At 38.3% G+C, this 21,825-nt stretch overlaps 1 protein-coding gene across 1 annotated transcript in view; it reads right to left on the bottom strand.

The window, feature by feature from the left end:
• LOC121315677 (ras guanyl-releasing protein 3-like) overlaps positions 1–21,825 on the bottom strand; it is a 38,674-nt gene that overhangs the window by 12,042 nt on the left and 4,807 nt on the right. The window contains exons 2-7 of the mRNA XM_041249983.1: positions 5,936–6,127; positions 5,243–5,345; positions 4,752–4,814; positions 3,055–3,186; positions 2,336–2,483; positions 1,749–1,922 (exon numbers count right to left, since the gene is read on the bottom strand). Coding sequence (XP_041105917.1) covers positions 1,749–1,922; positions 2,336–2,483; positions 3,055–3,186; positions 4,752–4,814; positions 5,243–5,345; positions 5,936–6,005 — 690 coding nt within the window. The 5' untranslated portion in view covers positions 6,006–6,127. The remainder of the gene's footprint in view (positions 1–1,748; positions 1,923–2,335; positions 2,484–3,054; positions 3,187–4,751; positions 4,815–5,242; positions 5,346–5,935; positions 6,128–21,825) is intronic.

The following is a 21,825-nucleotide window of genomic DNA, read 5'->3' as shown; positions in this document are numbered from 1 at the left end:
CTGCAGTGAAATTCACATAAAAACAAATGGTTGCAGAATTGGTAAATGTTAATTGGTTAATTCAGCCGGATTTCTGTGTTAAAACCACACAAAACTAAACCTACCAAACACTCTTGCATGATCTTTCATATATATTACCTTTGAAAAAGGAAAACGCCTGTGATCCAAAAGGAAGAAAGAAAAAAGATAATGTAGGTACACAAAAATGTGAATAATTGATAGCAAAAAAATATAAATATATCAGGACGTTTCGGACCACAAGTCCTTCTTCAGCTGGAAAAAGCAGTGTATTTATATACGCTAAGTGCGAAACCTGGTGGTCTGGCGAGTCTAGTTTTGCCAGGGCAATCTAGTTTCTCTAAGGGCTTCTGTACAAATCCCGAAGTGACCACTTTTTGGCACTCGCCCGCGTCCAATCAGGCGAATCTAGATTGGCCCGAAACTTGAAAAAGATGACTGGATGAAACCCGTTTTTTCAACAGTTTTGCATTTCTACACTCTCCCCTGCCAGCTGCCAAGTACTTGTCGGGGTACCTGCCTTGTCTCTACTTCTGACAACGATGTAGCGACTGTGTACTGGGTTTCCAGAGGCGGTGCAGAAAAGGCAGGACACGGGGGCTGGTTTTAATAGTGGTTAAAACCACTCTTTATTAGCGATCTCTATCAAAAAGTTAAAAGTCAAAAAGTCTTGCTCCTTCATACGCGCAGGCAATCTCGCCTTGGTCAACTTCCAATGATTCTTGGAAGCTACTGTGCAATTACATGGAAATGGCTTTCTGAACAACGTATTATCTGATGACATGGTAACAGCAGGCAATGTTGAATTTTTGTAATTAGATATTTTTTCTAGCTTGCAATGCAAGATCATGAACCATTGGCTGTTACCCATTTATAAGAATGTTCTGTATGCCCCTGTAATATAAAGTGCTGTACCTGCTATACCTAGCATTCTATATAACATACTAGGCAAGTGACCCAAGCCCAGTCAGTCAAACACATTACATCCAGGGCACACAATTACACATTATATTCAGAAAATTATAGAAGGAGTCCTTTTGTATGGCTTGCATGCTTTTCTATTACCATCATATTACACACAGCAAATCAACAGGGAAAACATGATTGGTCCACACTTCTGTCACCAGCTAGATCCAAACAACACCCTCCTTCAAAAACAGCCAGTCAAACTGCCAACCCTGTTTGAGTTCTTTCCGCAACAGCCAATCCACTCCCTGCATGCTTGAATGACGTCCCGCCTCCAACAACAAGTTTCGCGTCCGACTCAATACTACACGGACTATTCAACAATTGTACATGTCCAGATAAATTATAGTAAGAAAGAGTAAGAGCCTAATAAATAAATATGTTAGCAGTAATAATAATTTTAAGAACAATAATAATATTTTCTCTACATGTATGTCGTTTTTCTATTTTAATTATGTTAGGGACTATTTTCCTCAGCGGAATGTTACCTGGCGAAATATCAGAAGTTCAAGGTAAATATAGGTTTTAAAGTTTTTTTTAAAGAGAAAATAAAGAAGTAAATCGTTTTCTAATATTGATAGAACCCTCTCAGCGGGCTCTACCGTGTGGTAGTTGACCTCGACTTTCGTTAGCGCCCTTGCCTTCTACCCGGGACACATAACTCTGCATCGACAGGCTCTTTCACTTAAATATATATACCCTTACCTTGTTTATGTCAGTGGCAACAAGTTCTAGTGTTCATGTTTGTTGTGTAGTCTTCCTACCTGAGCCACATAGATGAATTTGGTGATGACCTCTGCTCTGTGCTGGGGAGTAGGTTTGCTGAGCACCATGAGCTGCACCCATTGGGAAATGCCATTAAAGAGCGCGATGGACCTTTCTAGTGTAGCGTTATCCACCAGGCAACCATGGGTCACATAGCTTTGATAATCTGTAAACTAATGCCACAACACAGTAGTACAGTCAGTGTTGCATAAAATATACAGCATGCAAGAACAGTATGCAGTAAATAGTGAAAGTGATCTACTGTAATTAGATATGTTACAAATGTAAAAATTGCCAAGTTAGGGAGTCAGACATTTAAAAAAGTGATATGTAGTTTATCTACACACATTCTGCAGACTTAACCTCATCATGCTGACATGTAATGTTCTGTGCAATACCTCACTGGGAGGCAGTGATTTGAGTGTCGTTGCAAATTGCGGCGACATAAATCTGTGAAACCATGTGTCCTATTAATGTAAATTAACAATGCATGCTTCCCAAATATAAATATAAAGGGTCCAATGATAGCAAACCCATTATTTCTACTCGAGATGCACCTCTCCCATGAAGGCTGACAACGACTCACCGATATCCTTCTGAAAGACTTGTACTCCAGGAAAGTGAGGTGCTCTGCTAGCTCCATGGGCTCCAGGTGATCGAACAGCAGGGACGCTTTGCCTTTTTTAGACTGCTTTTTCCTCTGAGTCACCCTCCTCATCCAGTCGTACGATGGGCTGCAACAACAAGTGCTTTATACAGTGATGCAGTCAGAACAAAACAAACAAACATTTTCTGTGCTTATTTCATACTCTCGCACAGCTGATGTTGTTTCACACACAAATGTCTTTGTGTTAATAACCAAATAGTCAGACAAAGTACCATCTTGGTTATCCATCAAAGGACCTTCAGATTGCAGAATGCATATTAAAATCTCAAATGCTCCCATGCTGCAGAGAGCTACATTTTGAGAAATATTAAGATATTTCCTAAACTTGCACAGTTATGCAATGTTGATGTGAATAGCATTTTTTATATACTTTTGTATATATATATATATATATATATACAGTATAAAAAACAAGCTCCAAACGTAATGTAATCAAAGTATATAGTTCCACATTTTTTAAAATGGTTTAAACCTTGAACCTGTACACCCACAACTACTGAATACATTCCATTATGGACAAGCCAATTGCCCCATCCATACTGAATGTCATATATAGGCCAATTTGCCCACAGTGGAAAATTGGGCTTGTAAAGTTTAGCAAGGATTGTCTGTGGACTCTTTGTCAATGAGATGCTTACATGCTTGAGATGTCAATGAGTTTGATGTGTTCATCATAGCCGAGCTGAGCAGCCACTTCTCTGAATTCCTCAGTCAGGTGAATCAATCCCAGATCCAGGTTGAACTCGGCAGGGAACTCCACGATCCAGTATCTGCCATGACAGGTGGCGAGCAGAAAAGACCTTTAAAAATGCCGCACGGGGGCACTTATGATGATTTTAAATTAGACGGTATCAATCCCACAGAGATGCTTGGTAAAAAGTTTCACTGAAATGATAGTTTTGATTGAAATAATGACTTCTGAGACTAACGCTGCTGTCATAGTGACATTTTCCATGTCTTTATTACTGAAGTGAAGTGGGATTAGAAAAAGCCATTAAGGGGTGTACAGCTTTAACAACTGCCCCCGCTATAGTCGTGGTAGCTGTGAGATAGTAAATGGAAATTCCCTTTACAAAGTCAACGTTTTACAGAGGGGACAGAAATTACAGCTGCACACTCCTACCCTCTTCATCTTTCAAACCACCTCACTTCAGAAATGATCAGACCCAGTAAATGCATTAAGAAAATAGGCATTTTTTGTTCATCTGTGGTAGACGAAAATGAGCTAAATAGAAGAATACAATGAGTGGGTTGGTTCAAATAGAATGGTAAAACACATTTATTCATAGAATACAGCAATGAATTGGTATTTCAACCCATTGAATTTAATGGAGAGGCAAGAGCTGTAAAACGAACTGCAAGCCATATGGTCCAAAGACAAACATCTTACCATTCAACTAAAAAACAATCTCTGTAGGTCTCAAGCTAATGCCAATATTATTAATTCATCAGATATAGATCAGTCAGCTAGAATGAGAAGAATATAATGTAGGCTATTGTGACAGAAAGACAATGATTATTGGTGGTAAATCTCCCTCCCGACCTGTGAGAGCACTAAGTAATGGGAACAGAGTACTTTGGACTACTTGGCCTGACACTTCGTTCCAAGGGTTAAAAGGAAGTCAGTCAAGAAGAAAAGAGAAGGAGCTTCGGTACACTAACTTATTGACCCGGAAGGGAAAGTATGTGGCAGCCAGGATTGCAGGAGCGGCTGCAATTGTTTACCAAGAGTTCATGAGTGACGGTATATATAGGGGTCGAAGCGATGTTATCTGTTCCTTCGTTTTGGTTATGAAAAGTGACCCGGAAGGAGCTGTGTTTTGTGTATCCGAATCGTGAGTGTTTGTTTGTTCTGTCTATTTGTTGTGTCATCAGAGGCCAGCACAAACCCAGAACAGCACTGCACTGTATCAACATAAACTGTATTTGCAACACTATCACTAATTCACGCACTAACGGACTTGCGTATGTGTTTTGTGTTTTGTGTGGGGGTATAATAAAAACAGGACTATTATTTGTGAGGCAAACCCAGGGATTATAAATTAAGTAATACACACTGCTGTATTACTTAACCTCATTATTGTTTACTGTTTATTTGCCGTCAGGCACTGGACAAACAAAGATAATTAAACAAACTTTGCACCTGGATTATAATTGTCTGTCTGTTCATTGATCACCTGCACCTGCACACTATCACCCACTTTGCCACAGCTATATATAATAAGGGTCTGTGTGAGTCTATAGCAGATCATACATCATCGAACAATGAACAAGCCTTCAGCTGACTGACTGACATTACATACACAGCTGCTGTGTATGTAACATTAACACTTACCTTATGAAGTAGCAGATTTTGAGTCTTGTCATTTTATAGTCTTCGACAACACAGTCCCGATACGTTTTAAATGTCAAGGAACTTTCAATAGGTTATCATGGATATAAACATTTAAGACTTTTAGTATTTTTGTGTCTCTGCAACGGGAATCAACTTGGCTACTCTTAGGACTGGATTCATAAAATTTTTCAGTATAATCTTGACACTTTAGAAACTGCTGGTGACTCACGAACCAATACAAAAAAACAAAAAAAACATGATATGTTTTAAAGGCAACTTGCTTTCAAAGCTGCTAAAAATAGATCACGTTACACGTCAAACAAATACAAAAGGGCCCATGTCTAAATGTATGATTCCCTTCGCTGCCAAGCAACCCAAACAGGATTAGTCTATAGCACTAATATACCCAATATATCAAGGATAAGTGATATGCATGATATGTAGAATTTTAAAACCTGATTTTAATGTGTTGTTGCATCCTGAAAGGATATATTAGGAGAAGTTTTCCAGCCAGTTCAGTTGAAGTGAGGTACCAGCGATGCATTAGCAGCACCATCCTTGGTAACTGGCTGCTGCTCAATTCTCCGTTGTCATCTAAGGAAACATAAAACAGATTTTCAAATTCATTGCATTCAGGTTTCCAATCCTGTCCTGCAGGTGTATGTAAGTGAAACAGACGGAGATGAGCGAGAGCCGTTACACAACCCAATTACAGAGCCCGTACAGACACAATGGAGTGAGTGTGGAAATATGTATTTATTTTGTATTTAATAAACACAGCAATGATGACATGATTAAATCCAAATAAAGCCTGAACGTTAATTGGACTTGAAAATTAAAAAATACATTTTTATGTCTTATTTAATCACAATCTTTTTTTTTTTAAATAAAAAAATGTATAAATAACAACATCTGTAATTCCCAGTCACCTTGATACCGTCACATTGATAAAATAACTGACCCCGGGAACTTCCTTTGCTTAATATAGATTAATACAAAAATTTACTTTTGCCATGTCATGTGTTTCTTTCAGACCTTTGTCTGTCAGACCTACTCAACATAGAAATCAAGATAAAGAAAGAGATTAAAAGTAAAACAAATAGCCAGTACTGTACCAAAGTACTGATTGAACCTGTAACTTTATCTCCTGCGATGTCTCCAAGTAATATGGCAACTGCACTTACCAAAAGCCTCAATGCAGGCATTTAACAGGTTATCCAATGTGGCAGCTTTCCCCAGCGTTGATGATCCCATGATCCTTCAGCTGTCGTCAAAACACAAGAGTCATTTTCCCAATCAGAAGAACGCCTCTGCTCGTGGGGTGAAATTAGCAGCAGAGAACAAGGTCTTCTCCATCAAATCCCTTCAAGCACACACTGCAATGAGAGGGAAGGGAGAGGGTTTATTTTTAGTTACTGGTATTTTACGCTGCCTCAGCACTGCTGTAATGGCAATGTCATTGTTTACACTCATTTAATAGAATATATCTTGTAGCCTCTACAGTCCCAGTATCTATTCTAATGGATTTTGTTGCTTTATTATATTCATACTTAGATCCCAGAATCACGTCGATGAAAACCTAAACAGTCTTTTGTTTTAATTCAAGTAATTCACATGCTTTAATTCACCACTCAGGGAAATGTGAAGGTGTTATGAATGCGTTATTTATTCAATTAAAGATCAAATTGCAACAACTTTTGCAAACAATTTATTTAATTTCTTCTTATATTGTATAACTCTTAGTGTAATGCTGCATACTGAAAGAAACAAGCCAATAAATAAAGGCAAGGGTTGTCTTTGTTTATTGGCTTGGCTTGTACTGCACCTCATCCTCAAGGTGACATTCCTAATTTACTGCAGGATTATTGAAGTAAATAATGCAACACAGACTTCTCAATATCCTGTTTTGCTGAGTTATTTTAATGGTTTTGACCTTGGTTGCTACAGCCGGTCTGAGACATTGGTGTACTTTTCAGGCACGGCAGGCTGATCGAGGTCAGATGCATTGGTGTGTACAGCTCCTGGAAGGCGGGACTAGTTTGATATGATGCATAAGACCTGAATAAGCCTCCCTCACAGCTAGAGATATGTAAGGTATAAACAATGAGGAGCCAGAAGTCTGTATATATTTCATAGGAACAGCACAGCCCAAAGTGGTTTATACCGATTATAAAACGGCTATTTCAAAGTAAATTGCCATTTGAAGGAAAGAAAAATAAATAAAACACTTTTTGAATCAAATAAACAATACACTTCAACACATCAAAAGACAAAACATTTAATTTATATTCAAGAATTAACTTTAAGTTTTACTTGTTAAAAATAAACTGCACATTGCCATTTATTGTGAATGTCTGCATTGAAAGAAGCATCTCATAAGCAGAGGGCAGTGTACATGCTGATGAAGAGGTTGGTCTGGGCAGAGTTTCAAAAGCAAAACCAAGGACATGGCACAGCTACAATGGAGGCTGGAGTCTGTGAGTTTGATGATAAAATTGAACTCCACTGTTTTCTGTTTTGCAGTGTTGGAGTCCAGTAACTTAGTAAATGCTTTCAGATCGATGACCGGTTACAGACATTACTTCGCTTGATGCCAGCTCAGCTTCTTTCTCTGAGGTAATGTATTCCCATCGGTTCATGAAAGTACCAATGGGGTCTAGTGTTCAAGATTTGCTGAGGAGCTCTGAGTCGGTGGAGGTAAAAGGCTGTTACATCGGGAGGGCATTTTGACAAATATATTTTATAGCTCTGCACCAGACAACTGGGGTCTCTGTTTAAAAACTGGAGACTGAATACTGGTTGTCAGTTGAATTTCTTACACTGGCATAAAATTCCCTCAAAATGCTGCTGAGGTTTTTTCTGGACTTATTTCCTTAAAATGAATGTCCATATTTTTTTCTTTAAGCCAGTCTTTACATTAACAGCCCATGTCCCATATTTCAGCCTTTCTAGTTTTTTCAACTTTGTTTTCTTCTATTTTATTCAGCTGTGCCTCACTTAATCTTCTGTTATGTGTCTACTGTTGACAGTTTCTGTAACACCTACTTTTTTGTTTCAGTTGGATTATTGTATTCACTGGGAAAGTTTGTGATGTTCCATTTCTCTGGAGTTTCATCCCCAGATATACTGAAGAAAATGGGTGGGGTGTCACTCATTTTGTGGCAGTGGTTTTATAGCTAATAAATAAAATGTCAGTTTGTCATGGAATTTTGTCATTTTGTTTTTACAATGTTGTGCATATTGATTTATACAGTATGAAGCTGCTCATTAGTATGCAAGCTATGTGTACGCTATATATATATATATATATACACACACACACACACACACACACACACACACACACACACACACACACACACACACACACACACACACCACGGTCATGTGATGCTGTTTAACCAATCAGAGGTTGCTATTTTGCCAAGCCGTTTTATAAATAATAACATACCTTTCTCAAGGAGACTTCATCAGCTGTGTACACTTTTAGGAATAATTATGCAAACTGTAATTGAAATGAATGGAGAGGCAAGCGCTGGTCATGACTATTGATAGCTATCGATGACTTGCATTTAAGCAATTGATACAGCCCCATATTTTCCACACGAAAAAGAGTTAAAGATAATTTCTGTCTAGCCTTTCTGGCTTCTTCATGTGGGCTACTGTTCACTGAGGGATAAGCTGAGACCACCAATTCATTTCAGAAGTGGCCTGAGTCACATTGGAATGCTCAAAGGGTTAAGGTCAGTTGAATAAGACATCTACTGTTCTCATTGTTCTTATCAAATTTCCATTAAAAAAATCCAAGGCTGCACACACCAGAAAGATGAAACATTTCCAGGGAACTCCCTTTCAGAGCCAGGACTCCGTGGTACTGTGCATGTGAAGTGTTTTCACTTTACAACTAGGCTGGCAGGACAAACATACAGTAGTGTGCAAATATAATAGGATGTGAGAGTTTCAATTTTCGATCAGTGATATAGAAACAATAGGCACTCGTGTGAAAATGTTAGACCACTTTCTGTTTTAATTAGGCATCTTAAATAACTTCTGAAGTCTCATGCATTTTACCATTGTGCCTATGTGTTCATTTTACTATTTTAAATCAATTGCATGTGTGGCCTAATAAAGTCATCAATTAAATTAGACAATCACTAATTTGCCTATTTTGACAATTTTCCAAGATGGTTACAGTTACAGTGGTTTGATTTCATATGCACAACAAATCAAATCTACAGAAGCAATAGGGTGTTCTAATAAATGTGCACACTACTGTCTAATAATTTCAGAAGACTATGAGTAGTATTTAGTAATACATTCAACAGAGGAACACTGAGACATGGTGTCTATAGCCAATATATATTAGATGCTGGATGTCTGGATGTTGAAATATGACCTAACAGTGGTATGCATACAGTGTCAAAGATCTCATTGACAAAAGTATATACAGTCTCCTGTTGGAACTACCTGACTATTCACATCTGGGTTGTCCCTCTACAAGATTTCAGATGCTATTTGCATGGTGCACCTGTTTGACCCGACAATCCAGTTGTGATCTTTCCCAGAGGTGCCAGGTCTGGTAACAATTGTTGTCTTCCCTTTATCATTCTGCCGTGATATCTCGCTATATCTTTTTTTATTGGCACTATTATGGCATCTGACTATTCCACATCGTTCAGAAAGTGCTTTGAGTCACAACTTCCAATAACTACACCGTGTAACAGTTTATTTATTTATTTATTTTTGTTCCTGGGTAGTAAGTGTTATTTCCTAATTGCTTATTTAGAAGTGAGTAGTTTTTCGAGATTTACGATTATACTGTAAATACAGTATAATCGTAAATCTCGAAAAACTACTCACTTCTAAATCTTTTGTAGTCATTTTTGTATTACTTTAGTATAAATACATATTAATTTGGATTCATATGTTGTTTTTTTCTGACTTTATGTGAACAAAAAGACACACATTTGCCCGTTTTCCCATTGGAAATAGTGATATTTTGAAATGTACCTGTCCTGGTCACAAAAGCAAAGTTTGTGGGGAATAATAGCCATTTTCTATACTTTTGAGGCATAAGCAAATAGGAAATAACACTTACTACCCAGAAACAAAAAATAAATAAATAAAATAAAAATTGTTACACGGTGCTATCAGTGTGGCTCACCCTCTTATACCTGCTGCCATCAGTAACTTATCAATCAGCCTGTGTATCAGGGGTGGTCCTTATAAAAGTTTCCCATAGTAAAATCATAGCAAAGTGTAAAAAAGCACAGTGAAAGCATTGTAAAGCACATAAAAGGTATAGTAAAACATATATAGAAAACTATGGTAAATGCATACTATAACCATGGGAAAAGCATGATAAAAGAGCAAAAACACAGTGGTAAACTTTTAAAAGGGATTATACAAAGCAGACAGTCCATTGCAGACATATGGTATAGCAAAATAGATTTCCATATTTCAATGTTTTACTGGCTGCCAAAGTGAGGGGTTACTGATTTTTAGTTCATTAACAGTCACTTGTGAAATACGTTTACATGCGGCTAATTAAAAATGACTCATAAGTTGTATAAACTTGTCATTAACTAGAGAACAAAACAAAGGTTTTCAATCAATCTAGTTAATTAGCAGCATGTAAGTAGCATTTCATTAAATAAAAGTTCCAAAGTTACCACGACGCCTGAATAAGGAATAACTTATTTAATACATGTCTATGTAAAGTTTAAGGTAAAATCAAGAAAAAGGGTTCTGAATGGCCTTCATTAGCCCAGTCAATCAAATACCAGTATGAACTTATGCACCTACAGCCTCAGTGGAAGATAATTAGAGTTGAAACAACCAAGTGGGCCAAGCTGAAAGCACTGAATCTAGGGCTTCAAGATGTTTACTGCAATTACAGTATAGATTTGTGTTCCAATTAACCACAATTTACGTATTAGGCTACATGTTTTTCAAAGATAAGAAGCATTGTGGAAACCAAAGGGATTTTTTATTTATATTTAGCGGCATTTGGTATTGTCAGTGTTCTCTTCGGGAACAGGCAAACATTTGACAACCACTACGTGTCCTGTGTCAACAAACTGAGTTAACAGCAGACAAAAAGACTTGCTATTTATTGGTCTCATTAACAAAATAAAGATTACACAAAACAGCTGGAAAATCAGTGTCCACCAGTCGGATGCTGAGTATAATAATCATTGTGCATAATCAGATACTGTTACCCTTTTGATGAGGAGCGAGATTGTCACTATTAACATTGGAATTGATTATACCCTTCTTTGTAAATGTGACGTATCCATGTTTTTCCGGAAGGCAATTACATTTTGACGTCTGAATCACAGAACCTGCATTTGAAAGCCTGTCTGTAGTTGTCTATTATTGATTGTCCCGGCTGATTTTTAAATAACACGTCTTTAATAATACAGAGTTACTGTAATAGAATGTGTCTGTTACAGATTAATGCTATTGCGTCTGATTTTCTTTAAACTTACAATGACGACTCTAATTCAGTAGTAGACAGCCCAGGGCCCGGCATGGGGTGGGGCTTTAGGTCTTTTGAGGGAAAATCTTGCCCCCCTGTCCTGCATTTTAACGAAAGTGGCAATTACCGTTTAAAGACACTTTTTGGTTATGAGTGGCCAGCCCTCTCACCCAAAAGTGATTCAACCATCCAGCCCTTTAGGACTCATCTTTGCTTTGTTGGTGTTTGCTCATAACCTGCTGTATCAACCCAGATGCTTTGATTCCAATGGATCTATCACTTGGTGTTGTAACAGTATGCTATGCTCTTGGAACAAACTTTGTGGCAGATAGTTCCATAAAGAAGCTGTTTTTAAGCACTATCCTGCCACAAACTGCTTTAAACAATTACAGCAAAGAGTATAGCCACCACTTATCTATAATGCTTCCTAGCAATGGTGCAGCTAATGATAACAATGGCCCATCTGACATAAAAAAAACCCAAAATAATAAAAGTAAATAAATATTAAGCTGTATGTTTGTGTGCTGAATGTGTTGTTATCTTAAGATTATACCAGTCCAAGTATTAACCACAACTTAATTAAAATCAATGCTGTATAAAAAGAAACTCTAGCTGAGAGAAATGAGCACATTACTTACGTATCAAATACACTGAATATAACAATGGTAATGAGTTAGCTATTCTCTTATATTGAACACTGACGCAAAAACAGGTCTCTCTCACGCATGCATTATATTGATGTTGGGTGTGACTCTAAAACTCAAACAGCATGTATACAGTATTTGGATATTGCATGCATCTATGTCTACAGTTATATGATGTTATTTCCTTCATTCTTTACATTGCACTGCTTATGTCTTCAACCTCTTGATCTGGAAAGACTCCAGCTGTTTCCAAACAGATGTAATCACCAGTACAGTTGCAAAGGACAGAAATACAGTAAGATGTATATTAATATATTCCAAGCACTAACCAACAGGGTTTACAAATTCTAGCTGTTCAATTATACCGCGTCAGAGCATTCTGTAACAAAACTTCAGTGTACAGTACAGGAAAACATATAGGTAACAGTTCAACATTGCTGGAGGAAATGGCTGAGCTGAATTCAAGAATGCAGATGCCACTCCCAATATACAACTTTACAACAGTAAATGTTGCACTGTGATTTTACCTATTACAACAACTGAAAGATTTAATGAATGGAACTTTTAAATTAACCATTTAACCATTACGAAAATGGAGCAGAACTGTCTAATACATTACCATGGTACGGCAAGGGATTACCTGAGTGTGCTGGCTCATATTTTGTCGGACTACTGTGGGATCATTCTACTAATAGTTTCACTTGCACCATCATAGCTGCTGAGCTCATTGTAGTGCCTCTACATTGCCACCAAAGCTCATTTGAAATCTATTATAAAACACTCCAGTTCAATTGCAATGTCAAGTTTACAGCAGCAAGCAGGAGAAGCCAGTTTGGGTTTCTTGGAATAGTACTCACTCTTTAAATACAGATTTATGTAACAGAACAGTAAGCCTCTTCCAAGTTATCTGCTGTACTGTGCAATGGCATGGCTCATATCAAGTTTAATAACAATTCTATGAACTGTTCTTGATGAAAACGTAGTTAAATAATTAACAATGCCTTCAGCTAGCATGGTAGAAACAGCTAGGTAGAATGATGTTATATCTATCTATCTATCTATCTATCTATCTATCTATATATATATATACACACACACACACACACACACACACACACACACACACACACACACACACACACACACACACACACACAGTATATCATTGTCTCTTCAAACATTTCTCCCCTTTCTCCCCAAAATATTTCATATTTCCTCTATTGAAAAACCTAATCCTTTTAACATTTCCCCTCGGCTATAAAATGTTAATTCAATTAAACTATAATACGTGTAGACATGAGGAGGTTAATTTACATTAACTAGTGTAATGAAGTCTCTTTTTGATTGTTTTCATTTATAATATGGTTTGCCTATATTGAACAGATTTGAGCATAAACTCCCAACCCAAACACCCTGTGACCTCCACCCCTGAAACATGGGGAAAATGGCCCTGCACCCTTTCTTAAGGAGGGTAGCATCTTAATGGCACAAGAGGGACAAATATATTTATACTGAAAAGGGCTCTATCAGCTAATACATTAGTAAAGTTGAAGATACTTAATTTTATATTATTCTGTTCATCTGAAATTAAAATTCCGCAAAAAGGAATTTTAGAAGAATGAGATACCAATCGCAGTATGTAAAACAATACTGTACTAACTACAATAGTGTTGGCAAAGGAACCACCAACCCTTACAGTGTAAACATAAAAATAGAATTACTTTTTCTTCTTAATGGCTTTAAGTATTTGTGATAGGATGGCTGAGCTATGAGGTACTAAAGTGCAAAATAAAGGTTTGCACAAAAACAAACCATGAATAATGACACCAAATAAACAAGTACCATACTACCTGCACATGTAGCAATTGTAATTTTTCTTAAATCCTTTCTCCTCCATTCTCATTCACCTACCTCCTTCCAAACACCCACCAAACAAAAGATTTTTCTCCCATTATATCCCATGTGGCTGGAGCCTAATTAATCATCAGTTATTCAATAAAGGCTCCAGCCACATTTTCACATGTATTTGGCAGGGGTAGGAATTAACATCATCCCTGCCAACCACTACCAGCTCACAAACTAAAAATAAACATTTAAATACAACAAAAACCCCAAAATAATTAATTTAACAGCAGGGCTTTTTTGCCTTGCTATATCTCTCTCCCCCCCCCGATGTGCGCAGCACACATGGCCCCAAATGCCACCTCCGCCCTCCCCTAAACACATCCACCCTCCTTCAAATCTCCTACTGTCCTTCTTCCATCCTTGAGGGAGGGTTGGTCCAAAGTCCGTCACCTTCAAGGCGGGACCGAGACCTAGCAACAGGGGACCCAGAGGCAGTGGATGGGGCGTCAGAAGTGCAGGCAGACTATCAGTTGGCTGCAGCCCCAGGCAGTGGTGTGAGCCCAAGTAACATGCAGCGATGCTCTTGCTCCCCCCTTCAGGGCACTGGATGCCCGGGCTCCCCCCTTCAGGGTTCTGGATGCTTGGGCTCCCTCCTTCAGGGTGCTGGACACTCGGACTCCCCCCTTCTGGCACTGGTGTGAGCCCAGGCAGTGGTGTGAGCCCAGGTAATGTGCAGTGATGCTCGGGCTCCCCCTTTCAGGATGCTGGATGCTCAGGCTCCCCCTTTCAGGGCTCTGGATGCTCAGGCTCCTCCCTTCAGGGTGCCGGATGTTCAGGTTTTCCCCTTCAGGGCGCTGGACGCTCGGCCTCCCCCCTTCATGGCGTTGGATGATCAGGCTCCCCCCTTCAGGGTGCTGGACACTCGGACCCCTCTTCTGGGTTCTGGATGCTCGGACTCCCCCCTTCTGGGTGCTAGATGCCTAGGCTCCTCCCACTTGGACCTTGGATGCTCGAGCTCCTCATTCTCTAGGTCTGTGTCTGGGTCCCAAAAACAAAATCACGAACACTGACACCAAACAAGCAAGTACTGTGCTTCCTGCACGTGTAGCAATTGTTATTGCTTAAATCTTTTCTCCTCCACTCTCACTCATATATTCCAAACACTGACCAAGTAAAGGATTTCTCTCCCCTTATATCCCATGTGGCTGGAGCCTATTTAATGATCAATTATTCAATAAAGACTCCAGCCACATTATCACATTTTTTTGGTAGTGATAGGAATTAACCCCACCCCAGCCAACTACCACCAACACACAAACCAAACATATACATTTAAATACAACAAATCATATTAAATGCACCAAAATAATTCATTTAACAGCAGGGCTTTTCTGCCCTGCCACAACATTTAATAATGTTCCAAAACTAAGCGCCACAATATGCAAAATATTCTTTATCAAAGACACAGGCAAACTATTTAACCTAAAAAAAGAGCAAATACCAAGCTCAATCTAAACCGCTTGTTTGTGCCTAGTAGTGGGCAATGGCACACTATTAGTTATCATGGCTCTTCAGCACAGAGAACGGATTACAGCTCAGTTTCTCTAGAAATGTCCAAGGACTGCCAGCAAATGAGAATGGAATTTTAAGATGGAACAAGTTATTTTGAGTAAAAAAAAAAAAATGATCACATATTCTGAATTCTTCATGGCCTTCTTTAATCCACATGGTCTTCAAAAAGTTAAGGCGTATCATTAAATCACCATGGACATGGTTTCTGGACCATCTTGACATTGTCATGGGTTCCACAGAGGTGTTGAACTGGAAGGAGGTAGACGGGAGGTGAAAGGGAAGTGGATGGCAGTGGGGGGTGAGCATGATTAGAGAAAGAGTGGGCAACAAAGCTCTGCTCAGCTTCTTCTTTTAAACCAGTATATCAATTTATTTAACAAATTCATTAAACTCAATGTAATTTGTCTTTTTTTTTTGTTTGCTTCTCTCTTATGCTTGAGATAAACATTAGACACATGTTCTGAAGGCACAGTGATTTTAATGGTTCTGTGTATTTGGTTAAAAATATACTGTACCATTTCAGCCTCTCTTGAAGCAGATTAATTGTGTGTGTGTGTGTATGTGTGAGATACACAAATACAATGTTATGCATTTTTGAGAAATATTTCAAATGCAGGACAATATATCAAGATATGTGCAAAACATGACAAATATTTTTCCTTTGTTTGATGGGGGCGTTCATGCATAATAAAGGAATTAATATTGAATAAAGAAGAGTCCGGCACACACCAATACACACAGCAACAAATCAGTCCAAGCATTTATAATTGGAATTGAGGCTAGAGAGAAAAAAAAAACAAACAGACACGTCATGGTGGTCAAGTTTAGTCAGTCTCAGTGCAAACATAGGAAACCAAATGAACTTTGTTTTCCATTTGTGGTATAGTTTTGGAATATCTTTGAAAATTGTGTAAAAATGGGAAATTACTAATTTTCTTCCACTACCCTTAACAATAAAATATTGTACCTATATTAAATGTGATTGAGTTATACACTATTGAAATAGTACTAATAGTAGTATATTATATAATATATTTTATTATTAATTGGGCTGCTAAAACAATATATGTAAACCACAGTGAATATTTTGGAAGGGTTAAATTAAACCCATAACACCTTCACACAGTGATAAACAATCAGGCTGTAGCTCCATGACGTATCTTCAGAATGTGTTTTTAGCTGGAAAGTCATATAGATAGTACACCCCACCTATAGTAACTCCTTGCATGAAAGACTTGATGACAGTAGCTATTCTGAGCTCAGCCCCAGTCTGTGTTGGTCAGTGCCTATTGGTTCACACAGGACCCAGCCCAGCAAAGCAATGGTACACCTTCCAAAGGTCAAGGCTACACACAATAGCACATTCATTTGCACATTAACTAAGCCAGCAACTAACAGTTTGCATAGTTTAAGAACTGTAGGTGTGTCAGATATAATATTGTGCTAGACATGTTCACGCCAAACATACTTTATTGCTTTATTATTGCACTATTAAATTAAACCCTTTCTATTTGCAGACCTGGTTTGTTATTGCATAGAATAACCCAAGCTGCCATCAACAACAATTCTGAAAATTGATCACTCAAAGATCCTCAAAGGACAGAAAACCTTGCAACTTACCTTATTCTTTATTGGTTATAAACACTGCATCTGTGACAACCAAGACCAAGCGTGAACACAACACTTCGGAGAAGCACGTGATGTGTGAAGTGAAAATAATTAAAAAAAAGGAATCAAAGAAATCCTCAATACAGATTAGAAAAAAAAGTCTACCCAAAGACAGACTGGACTGGACTGCAAACAGGAAGGCTCTCTCTCCCCGCAGATACACTCCATGCAAACATCAGCATTCCTTGTACAGCTGCTAGCAGCTCCAGCTTGAAGTGAGCAGCAGCTGGCTTCACAGCCCTGCACTCTACAGCTTAACTAGTCACATGCCCCTCCTCTGATAAATCTCACAGCACTGCTGGGAGGTCAACATCTCTCTTAAATTCATTATTTTCCCTGTGTTGAGGCCTGCAGCTCTCGTCACTCCAGCAGACAAGCTGGAAAAGGGGAGATATAGCTGCAGCATATGCAATATTAATAGGGGTTAATGCACCCTCTTTACCCCTGGAGGACTGGGCTCAAATCTGGTTGCAACTTAAATCGGCTGGTTAGACCTCAGCGGACTGCAGTCTACATCACAAAGACTACATGATTCTGCACAGTCTGTCACCAGAGAGGCTTTGGAGTCTAAAAAAAGAGAGATCTTTATAGATAGAAATTGGGGATTCAACTTTTATGAGCATCACCATTCATCACAAAAATACAGCATGACTTTTATAAAAAAAAAAAAAAGTTACATTTTACTGAGTAAACTTGAAGCTGGTCAAACATGTACATTCATCGCTTGCCATTCTAGTGTAAAATACACCTTGATAGTTTTCTACCCCCCTCCCCTTTATACCAGGGTGAAAAAGGGATTGCAAGGGCACTAGCTGTCATGCTTGGGGACCGGATGAACATGTAAACAAAGGGATCACTGTTAATGCTTTTCAGTTTACAGTACTCAATCCACTGCTGCCAAGACAACCATGAGTGCACAACAACTCCACATAGGTACTAATTGGACACAATTGCCAAAATTAGCAAAATCTAGATACTGTTATTTCCCAAATGGATTTCCCGAATTATTTGCATTTCTTCATGTTGGAAAACATGGATTGAGAATTGATTAGGGGTTTGCTACGCATGTGGACTAGCAGAGCTATACTGGTGTTCTTTTCTGAAAAGAGACTAATATTGCAGATAGCAGACTGTTTGGTTCAAATTGCATGTACTGCTAACCACTGATAGAGACGATGCGTCTACAAACTGCCCAACAATGACTGCAAGCTAATGAGATAACAATGCTGTGGACTAGAAGGGAACAGGCTCTAGACTTCAGAGAGATCAAAAGAGATAATCCCACTGGCATCAAAGGGGGTCGCAAGGAGATAACAAAAGGCAGATGTATGGACCTTTTGTCTCCAGGAGTGTGAAGAATGCACTGAGTTCAGAGGTTGTCACACTAGACTACACACAGACACACACACATTAACACTCACACAATAAATTAAATTACCTTGACCATTGGTTAATGTCAGAGAAAGGGGAGGTGGACCATCTATACAGAAGGGTATTTAATGTCACGCAAACATTGTAATGTTGAGTATTTTGCTTGTCCTGTACCTGGGACCAGACTCCCTGCATATTTCAATAAACCTGGCAACTGATTGAAGAAAAGGACTTTGTGCATTTTCTTGAATCTACTTTTGTAAGTTACTTCACTTCATATCCACCCCCAATTTGTAATGTCCAATTATGTTGTTTCTCCTCGCCGCAGCGAGTTCCCACACAGCACAAACGTTCTGAGGGCATCCTAAAGCTGGAATCACTTTTACACAGAGCAATGAACAGAGATCAGCCCTGCTTTTTATCCACTCTGAATGTGCTGGGTGCTTGACCAGTAGGGTTTGCTGTTGAGTGATGAGGAGAAGGAATCCCTGTCGGTTTCACATCCCTCACCCTGGGAATGTCAGGGCTAATGAGACACTCCCTTTGGAGTCCCCAGCAAAGTTTTGGCGCTGTCCAAGCTGTATGACTTCAACTGCATGAGCCACTCAGCGACCCCATGTCTTCATATCTTAAATGGAAATTTTATAACAATATTCAAATCCCTGCTGAAGAAATGCATTGTATACTCACTCCCGGCTGTCTGCAATAATGTGAAATATGTTGATCGTTGCATTAAGATAATACAAACCATTAACTGCATGAGCGCCTGTATTATTTATTAGTATGGAAATAAGAAAGATGGATTCTCTACATAATTAGTTATATACAGTACTATAACAATAAAATTGAGTTAAAGCAATTGAAAAAAGAAATGTTAATGTAATTTAGACTGATAATCCACACTTTGATCGCTGTTTGATTTCAATTTTGAAGCTAGTACAAAGTTTATCTTTATTTTTTTTTTAAAAGGTATTCAGATATTTTAAGGCTAAGGTCATACACCCAGAAACAGAATGTTTCATTAAAACAGGGCATTTATTGTTTATTTGAACTGATAGCATTGCAATTGTAGAATCCAGGAACCTCACCTGCCTGCAGAACAGTCAATCTTCCTTTTGGGGACGGCCTGAGATACGTCACTCTCTTTCTCTCTCTCTCACCTGTTACATCAAAACACCTCATTATCTCTCAGCTGCCGTTTTAATTTAACTCTTTAGGATTTTAAAGCTCTACATGTTTTCTGTCAGCAGGAACCATTGGCTGTTTTAATTTAAAATTACAGTTATAGTAATAACATTCAGTTTAGAGTTACCATGTGACTCCATGTATACTAGGACAATATGGGACACCCCAATGCATTCTGGTAAGTGTAGTCCTGCTCTGAAAGGTACCTGAGACATGAGGAATGTACCAGAATGCACTGCGATGAGTTAAAGAGCCTGGACTGCCCCAAACTGTCCTGCTGTACATGGAGTCATATGGTAATCCTAATTCTGCTAGTATATTCCATTAACAAAACATTCTCGCTTCTAATCAACATCAGCAGTATTTTCACTGGTATCCCCTTTTTCTGTTGGGGATCTTGTTATTTGTTTGTTTTCTATTCATCAGTTTTGTTAATGCAGATATCTTAACAACAATGCTGTTGTAAATGACTTAGCTACTTCCTGGCACGTAATCACTTCCTGTACTGTAGCCCAGTTTCCCTCCAGTGGTTAAGTTGCAATCAGGTAACGTGACACAGGAAGTGATAAGATACTGTACCGGAAGAAACTTGTTTTTTCTTGATCTACGTACAGTGTTGTAGAAAACATGAGTCTAAAATCTGTATACCCTAAATGAATGTAAAGAAAACTACAAGACAAGAAAGGGGACAAGTGACAATGCTGCCAATTGCTGGTGATAAAATTAGATAACAAGAAATTCATACCAAGAGATATGGGCTTGCGAAGCAGTTACGTTACCACTGTAACTGCTCCAGGTCCCAAAGCAAAACACACATGTAAGCTACAGTGGGAAGAGGGATGCATCACACTACTGATATTTCCTGTAGGAAGACTGCAGAGGCAATTACACTGTCGGCTGGAATTGTGATAAAGAATAACATTTAAAAAAGCAATATTAAATATATTGTAAATGTATAAAGTTGTTTTAAAATACCTGTCATTTTGTTTGAGAATAAGTAAATGCAGTGTTTATTTAATGTCAGTAGATGGCAGCATTGGATTCATTTCAACAATTGTTTTTAATAAAGTAATTACTATAGGTATAAGTTTCTAAAGTGTGTGTGTGTTATATAGATAACATTAAAAGTAAATGGTTAGTTTTTTCTTAAATTCAATACCTTTCTTATTGTTGGCACTTTTGACGAAAGTGTACAAAGACTGTGAAGGTGAACAAGTGACGCTGTCCTATTGTTTGTGCCAGGTTTTCAGAATCAGCTTGTATGTCATCTGTTTTTCAAGAAGCCTCTCTTTAAAAGACACATCACATGTCTTTTCTATTAAAAGACAACCCTATTAATACCTCTCTGCATTCATCCACACTTTACTCCATTGCGTTAGCATCACGCTGGTGTTGCGACACATTTGTGCTTCAGAGGTAGATACCAATAAAGATAGAAATTAATTCCACAGTGCACTGACATATTTTACAAAACAGGCTGGATACAATAAAGATCTGTATCTGTCAATATCAAGATATGAAAATATTACTGTAAGTAATATGTATGAGTCTACTGTAATTAAATAAACTTTAGATTGATCAGTGGTTCCAGGGAATTAAATCTTTTCTCAATTATTATTATTTTTTTGGCTCTTTAGCTCAACAATGCTCTGTGAATTTGTTACAATACATGTGCAACATGTGCTCCAGCGTGTAGTCAAAGTTACAGCACGGCTACAGTGAAAACAAAAAATGAATGTCCACTCTTCCCATTGCAGGCACAGCAGCCCAAAATGATAATGCCGCGCCGGGTAGCTGTTCACATTGCCCTCTGATTCATGCACTAGTATGAAATGTGCATGCATAGGTGTCGAGTTCTAGATGCCAACACCAAAAACAATTGATACAAATGTTTCGCTTGATACAGTATTTTGAACTGAAAAATAGATGGACTATCTGTGCCATTTGTGCTACTGGGTTGTTTTTCCGTCTAAATTCCATGTGTAAAAAAAGGCTTTATAAGTGCATAATGTCACACCTAACTAGAGGGTCAAGTTGAAACTCAAATGGAAATAGAAACAAGAACTTGACCAACTCTAGTAAGCAATGTTTATCTCATACTTTTTTTTAATTGTCTCTTTTTGTGAATTAGATTATTCACCTGCAGTCAATGCACTGAAGTGTTGTCGGTGGAAAGTGGGGGCTGTGACATGCAGAGGTTTAATCGAGACATGGTCAGCTTAACCAGGAACACTACTCAGGGCCATTAACACAGATTACAGGCATCATTACCACCCACAGGCTCTTATTTAAGCTCCCATTTTCCACT

Source organism: Polyodon spathula, chromosome 5 (genome assembly GCF_017654505.1).
Source record: "Polyodon spathula isolate WHYD16114869_AA chromosome 5, ASM1765450v1, whole genome shotgun sequence".
In the NCBI taxonomy this organism is placed as follows: domain Eukaryota; kingdom Metazoa; phylum Chordata; class Actinopteri; order Acipenseriformes; family Polyodontidae; genus Polyodon; species Polyodon spathula.
This window is presented reverse-complemented; position numbering and strand designations above follow the sequence as displayed.